Genomic DNA, 10,684 nt, shown 5'->3' on the forward strand with positions numbered 1-10,684 from the left:
CGTGATGGTTGGGCCCTAGGACACTGTGGTCAGGGAGAAGCAGCCAGGATGTGGACCTTTGGATGTCGGACCAAGAAGCCAGGCTTTAGCCTGGAAGCAAGGAAGGACCAGTGGAAAGGGGAGACCTCAGACGTGTCTGCTGATAGGGCTGAGGCCAGCGGTATTTGCCTGGCGAGACACAGGAACTCTCAGCTAGAGCCCTGAGAACGGAAAGCAGAGGGGCAGGAGGTGATAGGATTCCAGGGGAAGGCAGATGAGAGCTGAAAAAAAAAGTTTGGGATAAGAACGCAACTCAGCCAGGAGTAGGACAGTCAGGAGAAGGGAAATCCCACTACATCCATCCTCAATGTGTGCCCCCCTACACACACACACACACACACACACACACACTGTTCCCTCCTGCACTCATGACTGTGCCTTCCTTGGTACCAGCAAGGGTCCCGGTCCAGTCCTTTGATGGTATGATGAGAGGTTGCCCAGGAAAAGGTGAATTCTCAAAGTGGCTAGTGCTGATGTCAGTCTGGGACCACGGACTCTGGCACCAACCTCTGCTGTCAGTGCCAGGATTTAGACCCTCAGTGCAGACCTGCCCAGGGGGAACTTGGGTCACATTTAGAACATAGATGGTGACGGAGCTCAAGGGTAGAGCTACCAGTTAGACGGCCAAAGAAGAGGTAGGGCCCACATGGGCTCCTGTAGCATACTCCTGGAAAAATAACTTAAGTCTCTGTCGGTCCCTTGTTTATGGGGACATGCTATATGCCTTTTTGATCCAGGAAGTTGTCCCTCACTCCATCTGCCCATCTGTCTGTCCTCCATCCCCAGTCAAGTCCTGGGCTGCAGACCCCCAACCTAAGGTATGACTTCTTTTGACTACTTTGTCTTGAATTCCTGGGAATTCCCCATCTCTCTTGGGGTAATTTGGCTGGGGAAGTCACTTCCCATCTGTTAAATGGGAGCTAGGGACCTGACCCAGACAGATAAGGTATCCTGGGGTAGACCTTTTTCAAGGGCTTTTCCTTCCAGGTTATAGGGGGATGCCCGGGTACCCAAAGGCAGCCTGGGAGTGGAGACTGATTTCAGGAGGTCACCAAAAGTCCCTACTGGAATCTTTTCTGCCCTTCCCTCCAAGATTAACTGAAACCTGCTAATTGTGGCAGTCCTCCCATGTTCCCCTCCCCCACGGCTCTTCCTCTCACCCCTCCCCCTTCCATCAGAATGATAAAGAAAGGAGGGACTGGCCTGCCTGTCCCAGCATGGCTTCAGGCTGGGACCCAACCTCCACACACCGTCTGGTCCGTCTGCCCTGAGCCCCCCGTTAGGCCAGATTCCGGCCCAGGGCTCCCTCCCTTGCATGGAGCCTTGCATCAAGTCTCAGCCGAGACCTCCAATGGCAGAGTCTCCCCCCAAGAGGAGGAAGAAGAGATACCTGCGGCATGACAAGCCCCCCTACACCTACTTGGCCATGATCGCCTTGGTAATTCAGGCCTCACCCTTCCGCAGGCTGAAGCTGGCCCAGGTGAGAGGGTCCCTCATGATTGCGGGTCATACCTAGCCCAGACCCGCTCCCCACTCACTGTAGGCCCAGGCTCGCTCGGCCTCTACCTAGTCCACTCCTCCTTGCCTGTGAGACCAGTCCTGAGAGCTCAGGGACTCTTTTCAAGACCCTTCTTCCACAACCCCTACCCACTCTGCCCTCAGGCACAGAGGTCTGTCTCTCTGCAAAGGGGTGCCCTGGGGCCAGCTGTAGGGGAGGGAGAGGGCACTGCTCTTATCCCTGTCTCACTGTGGCAAACGCTGCCTGGTTTCAGATCATCCGTCAGGTCCAGGCAGTGTTCCCCTTCTTCAGGGACGACTACGAAGGCTGGAAGGACTCCATCCGCCACAACCTTTCCTCCAACCCGTGCTTCCGTAAGGTAGGGTGGTCTATGGTCAAACTCTGGGGACGGTATGGGCGAGGGAGGAAACTCTGAACCTCTGGGTGGGACAGCCACACCCAAACCAATCACTCTCTAGGTGCCCAGGGACCCTGCAAAGCCCCAGGCCAAGGGCAACTTCTGGGCCGTGGATGTGAGCCTGATCCCAGCAGAGGCGCTGCGTCTTCAGAACACTGCTCTGTGCCGGCGATGGCAGACCCGGGGCAAACACAGAACTTTCGTCAAGGACCTGAGCCCCTACATCCTCCATGGCCAGCCTTATCAGCCACTCAATCCCCCACCACCATCCAGGGAAGGTTTCAGCATCAAGTCCCTGTTAGGGGACCCTGGGAAAAGATCAACATGGCCCCAGCAGCCTGCACTAGCTGGACAGAGCAGCCCAGCTCAGGCAGGCACCTGGTCCAAGGGGGGAGAAGGGATGTGCACTGTACCCCCTAACTCCTCTGAGAAGCCTCTCTGGCCCCTCTGCTCCCTTCCTGGGCCCACAAGAATAGAGGGTGAATCTTCTCAAGGGGAAGTCATCAGGCCCTCTCCCCTTTCCCCAGATCAAGGCACCTGGCCTGTCCACTTACTTCAGGGTTCCCCAGATCCCATGGGAATGTCCAACAGGGGGTGCAGAGCTCCCTTGTGGGGACAGCTACCCACTTCTTACTTGCCCGTCTACACTCCCAATGTAGTAATGCCCTTGGCCACACTACCTCCCACCTCTTGTTCCCAGTGCCCATCTTCAACCAGTCCAGCCTACTGGAGTGTAGCCACTAAATCCCAAGAGTCCCAGGACCTGCTCTGTGATCTAGATTCCCTCTTCCAGGGAGTACCACCCAACAAGAGCATCTATGATGTGTGGGTCAGCCACCCTCGGGACCTGGCTGCTCCTGCCCCAGGCTGGCTGCTCTCCTGGTACAGCCTGTAATAGTTCAAGGCAGGCAGGGGCTGCTTTTCCCTTCCACCCCTGGATACCATTTTGATGGGAGAACCAGAGCCAGGAGCATGTCCACAAACAACAGCTTTAAAACACCAGGCACAGCCTTGCTGAAAACCCACAGCTTTAATTGGGTTACTCCAGAAAGGTTGCCTCTCCTAGATATGACAGGTCTGGCCGATCATGCCTTCGACTCTCCCACACACAGGGACGGGGTCTGGAGAAAGCGCTCAGGCTAGAGTAGTGCTTCTTTTCTTGATCTCACCTTCTCAGGCCTTCATGCCATCCATCTATCCATCCCTCTGTCACCACGCCTTCCTGGCTCCAGGCTGGGGGAGGGAGAGCCAAAGCGGGTCCAATCTGAAGTCTTGCCCCCCCCCCCCAACCTCAGCTGCCTGGGTAGGAGGTAGCACCTTTTGGGGGGAAGGGTTAGGAAATGAAAGACTGGACCCTACATGATTTGTGGGGGATGGAAGTAGGGGAGAGGTTAACAGTAAAGGAATTTACAACACTTTAATTCCAAGTCTGATATTGGGGGCAGGGTGGTGACTTGGGAAACCACTTGGTCTGGGGTCTGGTTCCTGCAGCTCTGGACCCCCTGCTGTGTGCTGTGATAAGGGCAAATGGTGATAAGGTGAGAGCAGAGGGCCTGTGGCCCTCTTGGGGGTGGAAGGGTGGGGGCAATCATTTCTCCTAGCACAACATTCCCTGGCCAGATCCAGAAGGGCAAGGGGGAAATTGTGGGGCTCTGGGGGCAGCTAGGGCCTGAGTGTAAAAAGAAAAGAAAAAAAAAAAAAAAGGTTGACCTGGGAGACGTGGTATAGGAACTTCACTGCCCCTCTGCCAGCAGAGGTATGCGCTCAAGCCCAGTCCTAGGGGCTCTGACCCAGATCTACGGAGGCAGGTCCCCTGGAGGCTCAAGAATCAAGCCAGAACAGCTGTTGGGGCCGGGACTTGGAGGGGTGCCAGGAGATGGTGTAGGGGTGCAGGAAGTCCCAGTGAGTGGGGTGTCGGTACTGAGAGAAGAAGGGGTTCCCGAGCGCGGGGCCCTCCGGCGCCGGGCTGGCCCCAGTTCCACTTGGCCCACTCGCTCGGCGAACTTGAGCGAGCAGATGGTCTCGCCAAGATCTTCGGTCCTCGTGGAGATCTGCAAGAGAGGGGCACTCATGCATGGTTCCGGTGCACAGTGCTTCAGGCTTGCACCGGCCCAGGGACCCACCTGCAGCAGCAGCACTGCAGTGGTGCCCGCGCCAAGCGCGGGCTGCAGCAGGCGTGTAAGCTGTGAGTCTCGGAAAGGTACGTGCGGCCGCCGAGCTCGGAGCGCCGCCATCACCCCTCCTAGCGCCAGCAAAGAGCGGTTGATGGCCTGGGCCTCCCGCAGGCGCCGGGCGCCGTTCGGGTCTCTCTGTAGCGCGCTGGCCACCCCCGCTTTCCACACACGCTCGGATCCTGCCAGGTCCACCAGGTGCAGGGTGCCTGCAGGTGCAAATGAAGCCCATGTGGAGGGAGCCCTCTAGTGACCTGGAAACCCAGCAGGACTTAAGCACCATCAGTGATACCTGTGATACCCTGGGCACGAGGAGGAGATGCTGCACGCAAAGTCAGCGTAACTAGGGCGTGGGAGCGTGAGCTGTGCTGGTTCATGACCGTGGCTGCTGTAGCTCGGTTGCTCCTCCCCAGACTCAGCATCTGGATATATGTGTGTGTGTGTGTATATATATGCCTGATATATATACATATATACCAGATATATATATATATATATATATAATACACACATAGTCCCTGCCCCCAGGTGGGAGCCGACATGGGCCCTGAAGAGGGCAGCCTTACCTGGTGCAGGGTTTCCAGGTTAGGCACATCCCAGTGTGTGAGGCCAGCCACTTGAATTCCCCCTTGCCCTGCAGGCCCCTGCCTCACAACCAGGCGCTCTGGAGGCCCTGTAGCTAGGAGGTCCCTGGTGAGAAAGGGTGGGCTTGATCTATGGGTCTACAGGTGGCTGCAGAACCCTGGGGCAGGGAGAGAGCCGCCCACGCATCCCTGACCTGACTGCCTCGTTGTAGATCTCCACCATGCTGAGGGTCACATGGTGGTGCCCTCCAGTCCCCATCTCCCGGAACAGCAACTGCAGTGCCCTAGGAGCTATGCCAGGGTCCTCAGGTGGGCCCTGAGGACAGTGCAGTGCCACATTGGACTCTCATACAAACCCCTGAGGCGCCCTACCTCCCACCCCCAAGTGTGAACTCCAACCCACCTCCATGCTGTAGGTTTTCCCAGTCCCAGTCTGACCATAAGTGAAGATGCAGACGCTGTAGCCCTGGAGGCAAGACAGCACAGCTGGTTCTAGCTGCCTGAAGACCTGGGGACAAAAAACAGGTGGGAAAAGTGTCCTCAGCTCTTCCCTGTTCCCTAGTCAAGACCTGGAGGTAAGTGCAATCAACGAAATGTAGGCAAAGTGTAATTCCCCTGGAGAGTGGCTCTAAGAACTGGTGGGGTGGGGACATTAACAAAAGACAGCAGTCTGGGAGAAAATGAAGAGCTTAGATGCCAGGGCTGGACTTCCAGGTTAAACCAGATACCAATCATCCTTTCTATGTTTTTCCGGGTCATTCCTCTAGGGCAACTAATAGAAATGTGTGCTGGAGAACCTGAGCGGTATGGGACAAGAAAAGAATAAACCGAAGCAGGGAGTGGGGGCTCACACCTTTAACCTTCAAGAAGCAGAGACAGGCAGATCTCTGAGCTCGAGGCCACCCTGTCTCATAGCTAGTTCCAGACCAGCCAGAGATACACAGTGAGACCCTATCTAAAAAACAAAAAAGACAAAAAAAAATCCAAGAGGGCCTCTGTGAGTATGGGGCTTAGTCACCAGGGAAGACTACAGGAACTCAGACTCTGAGAAATAGCTGAGTGAGACATGGGGCTGAAACATTGATAATGTTGACCAGAACTGCTGTGGACACAATTAATAGCCTTTTGAGTATCTACATGGCCAACTTTCATATCAGAAGGTCCCTAGAGATTGAGTGGCTGTCATTTCTGATTGATGTCTTGATGGATGATCAGATAAACAAAGTCTAGGATTACCAGAGTGAGGATGAAAAGTTCAGGACTGGGTGGTATAAAGATGAGGAATACTGGTGAGGAACTTCCTGAGAGATACCTTTGGTCCAGTTTGTTAGATTGAGGACCCGGTCCAGGCTGCCCAGAGTACAGCAGAAAAGTGTAGGGAGCTGTGTGTGGCTGCAGACTGGGGTGGGAGATGAGGCCAGGACAGTGTACAGGACAGACAGAGATAGATGGGAAGTCAGTCAGTGGTGGATCTATCCCTGCTAGCCACACATTATACCGTTTCTGAGACCAGCAGGTAGCCTGGGGCTTCTTTGCCGGCTCTGTCCCTTACCTAATCCCTTTTCCGCTCTGAGCCTCCACCTCAGTCACAGAGACTCCAGCGGCACAGTTAATGTGCAAATGGAGACTGTGTGTGAAATAAGCTGGGTTAGACTGCTTTCCCATGGGTGTCTGGCCAGAAAAGAGGGAAGAATGGGGTTCATTGGAGCAGGCAGTAGGGCAGCACTGGGGTCGGCAGCTGCCCTGCTCACTTATCAGCTACGCTCCCACCTGACCTGCCTTAGGGTCACAAAGCAAGCAGAGGTTCTGCCTTCACTGATGGGCGGAGCCTGGATCATAAGAAGAAGGGTGTGTCAGTGAAGCCCGGGTGGAAAAGGCTCCAAGCCGTCACCCCTAGGATCACAGCCCTGTCTTTACCACTGTGGTACCCGTCCATGCTCTGCAGCCAGTTCCACACAAACTAACTCACCTTGGACAGGTTCATTTTCCTTAGCACCCAGCTGGGCAGCCAATCCTGCCTCCAAGGGCTTTCAGTGGCTCCCTTCCCTGATGCAGCCCAGCCTCCCTCCCACCTTCTAGGTACTCAGATAGTCATGGAAGAGGGAATGGGCCTCTCCTGGACCCAGGGGACTCTTAAGGAAGGGTCAGGACAGATGCAAAGGTGGCTGTCACCTCCTCCTGGCTGGCATCTGGAGGAAAGACCCAGTCCAGGTGAAAGCGGTGCTGGCGTCCTCGGTGGCAGGTGGTGATGGTTCCCCCTTGTCCAGGCTCTACGCTCACCAGGCTGGAAGGTATCCCTTCAGCTGGTCTCAGTCGACAGAGCACACGGATATTGCCTGCATTGGGGACCACATCAGCAGATTGTCTCAGCCCTGAAACATAGAATGCTCCTCCTCTTCCACCCTGTAGTCTCCGCTGCTCCACTCCCAAAGCCGATCTTACCCTTGAGTTCCAAAAGCCGCCCTGAGCATCCAGCTGGAGGTCCCTGCTGCCCCTCTGGGAGCTGAGTCCTAGTCCCTCCAGCTGACAGAGCCCCAAGGGCCCAAGATACCTGTGAGGAAGACAAAGACAAGTGCTCAGGCAACTCCAAGTGAATCGAGGTGCCGAAAGCACCAGGCCCGGCTGTGGTGGCACACAACTTTCAGTGGGTACGGACCCCTGAGGGCATCATTCAGTGAGTCTGAGACAGAATCTAGGAATCACAGGCAAAAATATTCATTCTATCGGCTGTCCTTCTGGGCTTCTCAGCAATTGTCAGTTTTCACAGCACAGAAATGAGGACTCAGCCAGGTGGTGGTGGCACACAGTTAATCTCAGCACTCAGAAGGCAGAGGCAGGCAGGTCTCTGAGTTCAAGACCAGCCTGGTCTACAGAGTGAGTGCCAGGACAGCCAGGACTACAAGAGAAACCCTGTCTCAAAACCACTGCCCCCCCAAAAAAAGAAAGAAATGAGGACATTTTGGGCCACTCAGAAATCATTCTGACCCAACTGCCTACAACTGATCCGCTGGTACGGGCAGCTCGTGAGGGACGGAAAGGGAGAAACAATAACAGAGGTTCCCTCCCCTAGGAAGAACAGCAAGCAGGCTGCTCACAGAGAAGGTACTAGGAGAGGAGCGGTCCTGACCTGGCCCTGGGCCTCACTCAGCGAGCCCTGACAACTCTGAGTAAAGGTGCTGACCAGTCCTCGGAGGTCCCCACAGCCCTGACGAAGGCTGGCCATTCGTGCCCGAAGTCCTAGAGGAGGAAGGCCATTGAGAGGAAAAGAACAGATTCCAGAGCTTTCCCAGAAACCATTTTCTCCTAGCCCTTACCTGCCAGCTGTCCATGAACTTGCTGCAGCTCCTGTCTGCAGTTCTGTTCTGTCTCCTGCTGGAGCTGCTGGAGGGCCCCTCGAAGGCCCTGCAGCTGCATCTCCTGCACCCCCAGCTGTCCCTCCCAACCCCACTTCAGTCACTGAGGAAACAGGCACCAGGCCCTGCCCCAGACTTCACCTCCCAGCATCCCAGCCCTCCTAATCCCTAGGTCCCCTAGCCTACCTGGACTCGGAGGGCTTCTGTGGTGTCTTGGGCCTCTTGAAGCTGGCCCTGCAGCTCCAACAGAGCCCCTGCCTCCTCCTATAGGAGAGTGGGAGCCAGATGGGCCATCGAGCCAAATGGGAACTCAGGAAAGGGTACCTTATAATATATATATATATATAAATATATATATATTTATATATATATATATTGCTATTTCACAGACGGAAGGTCAAATCAAGAGTAGCAAGTGACAAAACCCCTGGCACCCGACTCCATGCCGGGCTCCTTGTCCAGTCTCTCTGTTCTCCTAAGGTTACTCAAAGAGATCAAGAATTGTGGTGGGGAGGGGCTGGAGAGATGGCTCAGAGGTTAAGAGCACTGACTGCTCTTCCAAAGGTCCTGAGTTCAATTCCCAGCAACCACATGGTGGCTCACAACCATCTGTAATGAGATCTGGTGCCCTCTTCTGGCCTTCAGTCATATATGCTGTATATGTAATAAATAAATCTTTTAAAAAAAAAAAAAAAAAAAAAAGAATTGTGGTGGGGTATGGGGGGGTCTTCTATGAGCATCAGCCTCACTGATGGGGCTACCCTACAAAGAATCACCCAGAGTTTCTCCCTAGTTAGAGATGGCCCCCTACTAAAGCAACCACGGAGTCCCGGGGAGGTTTAAGTACTATTACCAGGAGCCTGGACTGCGGACACCACAACAGCCAAATAGAGTACCTGTGGAGCTCTGGTGAGGGGGCCAGGGCCCCAGTGCAGCAGGAGGTCCCGAGTCAGGCTCAAGCTCTGCTTCAAGGCTTCATTCTCCAGTGTGAGATGCTGAACTCTTTTCTCTGAATCTGTCACCCCCTGACAGAGAGGGATGCCATCAGGGTTCACCTGAAATCCCCTTGATTTTCAGCCTGCTCCCTGGGCCCCTGCCCCCCAATAGCCTCACCACTCCCAGGCGCAGTCTACTCAGCTCTTCTTCCTGCTGCTCCAGTTGCTGTCTCAGCTCTTCCAGCTGCGGAGGAGTCAGGGACAGGAGGGGATTCCTTTTTTGGGTCTCGCACCCGTCCAGTCCCTGCGGCTCCTGATTCTCTTACCTGTCCAAGAATAAGCTGTTCCAGCCTCTGCCAAGCCCTCTGTTCCTCCTCCAGCTGGGGAGGCTGATGTTCCTGGGTCTCATCCCCTGGTACCTCATCCAGGATGGGGGTGGGTTGAGAGGCGCTTTCTTCTTGGGACAGAGACCCTAAAGAGAGGTGAGCCCAGTTACAAGTAAGGAAATGTCTGGCCTAGAGAGCAGAGACGAGTCTGATAGACCCTGCTCCCCCACCCCCAAACAGTGGTGCCCTTTACAAACCATCTGGAGTGGAGGGCTGCACTGGGCAGGCTGGCAGTGTCCCCTGGAGCAGGGCCTGCCTCCCCCTAGGGCTCCGTGTCCACGCCAGAAGGGCCAAGAGCTGACTTGTTACTGTCAACAGTGGGGGGACCTCACCAGGCTGTGAAGGAAATGAGAACCAGAGCAGAGGAGTTGGGGGTGTGGGAAGCACAGAGGCGGAGGAAAGGAGTAACTTGCTCTTGGTGGTGTGCTCACCTTGCTCGGGTCAGGAGTCCCGCAGCTCTCTTCTGCCCCCAACTGGACGGAGAGGAACTCAGCAAGGCGCATGAGTGCCTCTTCCAGAGACACCTCAGGTGCTCCACCCTCGGCTCCTTTCTGACCATCCTCAGATTCTGAGCAGCCTTCGAGGCCAAGTAGTGGAAGGAAGAGGCATTCCGTATCACCAGTTGGAGGCTAGGCCTTTCTCCCTCCCAGTGAGGTCACAGTACTCCAACTGCAGGGCTCCCTCAAGACCCTTGCCCAGGAGCTCCTTGGCATGCACCTACCCGCTAGGCTGTTCAGCTCGGTCCACAGCTCTGATGTGAACTGATCAGGGCGACGACGACCCCTAGGTTTGCCACCGCTTCTCTGAGAAGAGAGTATGGGGCGCCAGTGAGGGTGCTGGCAGCATGGGGAGCTCTTTCCCTTCTGAAACGGGCCAAGGGGTTTGGGCTGAGGTCTATGACCCCAACACCTGCAGAGACAAAACTGGTCTCGGAAAAGCCCTATTCCCCAGAGCCAGCACCTAAGGACATACATAAGCTGCACAAGTCAGCCACGACCAGATCTCAGGGTGATGGTGGTAACCAACCGGGATGCAGGCCCACTCCGCTCACCTGGGTGGGGTCGCCGGGGTCCGTGGCCGCCGCAGCCCCGCCATCCCTGCGAAAAAGACTGTAGAAGATGTAGATGAGCAGAGAGTAAAAGGCGTACATGGGGGCGCGGGGCGGCAGAGAGCACCGCTTCGCGCCGCCCCGCGTCCCCGCACCAGGACTCTGCGCCCGCCCGCCGCAGTGCCCATGCGCATGCTCGCGGCGGCCGCCCCCACGGACGATCTTCCGCGGGCGGAGGGCGCACGCTGAGGG

At 55.8% G+C, this 10,684-nt stretch overlaps 2 protein-coding genes across 2 annotated transcripts; one reads left to right on the forward strand and one right to left on the reverse strand.

Annotated features, from left to right (window-relative positions):
* Positions 1-1,256: 1,256 nt before the first annotated feature.
* Foxh1 (forkhead box H1) lies at positions 1,257-3,376 on the forward strand. Its single transcript, XM_059247776.1, is given in 4 exon segments — positions 1,257-1,292; positions 1,295-1,519; positions 1,812-1,916; positions 2,017-3,376. Coding segments are annotated over 4 exon segments (1,200 nt in total). The 3' UTR covers positions 2,851-3,376.
* Positions 2,967-10,612, reverse strand: Kifc2 (kinesin family member C2). The gene is made up of 18 exons (XM_059247777.1): positions 10,436-10,612; positions 10,106-10,187; positions 9,816-9,961; positions 9,582-9,720; positions 9,325-9,470; positions 9,177-9,242; positions 8,960-9,088; positions 8,250-8,327; positions 8,025-8,139; positions 7,838-7,947; positions 7,153-7,261; positions 6,883-7,046; positions 5,114-5,218; positions 4,905-5,026; positions 4,693-4,816; positions 4,419-4,548; positions 4,079-4,335; positions 2,967-4,006 (listed from the first exon to the last, which is right to left on the reverse strand). The coding sequence occupies exons 1-18, from the start codon at positions 10,532-10,534 to the stop codon at positions 3,752-3,754; spliced, it is 2,376 nt and encodes a 791-aa protein (XP_059103760.1). The 5' UTR covers positions 10,535-10,612; the 3' UTR covers positions 2,967-3,751.
* Positions 10,613-10,684: the final 72 nt, after the last annotated feature.

Source organism: Peromyscus eremicus, chromosome 20, assembly GCF_949786415.1.
Source record: "Peromyscus eremicus chromosome 20, PerEre_H2_v1, whole genome shotgun sequence".
In the NCBI taxonomy this organism is placed as follows: domain Eukaryota; kingdom Metazoa; phylum Chordata; class Mammalia; order Rodentia; family Cricetidae; genus Peromyscus; species Peromyscus eremicus.

Bases quoted from the DNA above. Each gene is read 5' to 3' on its own strand.
- Kifc2 (XM_059247777.1), bottom strand. From the start codon at position 10,534: ATGTACGCCTTTTACTCTCTGCTCATCTACATCTTCTACAGTCTTTTT. The intron at 8,328-8,959 runs GTACTCTATTTG...ACTCTCCTATAG, and splicing joins CCCTCACCAGAGCTCCACAG to GAGGAGGCAGGGGCTCTGTT. The intron at 5,219-6,882 runs GTGACAGCCACC...TTTTGTCCCCAG, and splicing joins CAGATGCCAGCCAGGAGGAG to GTCTTCAGGCAGCTAGAACC.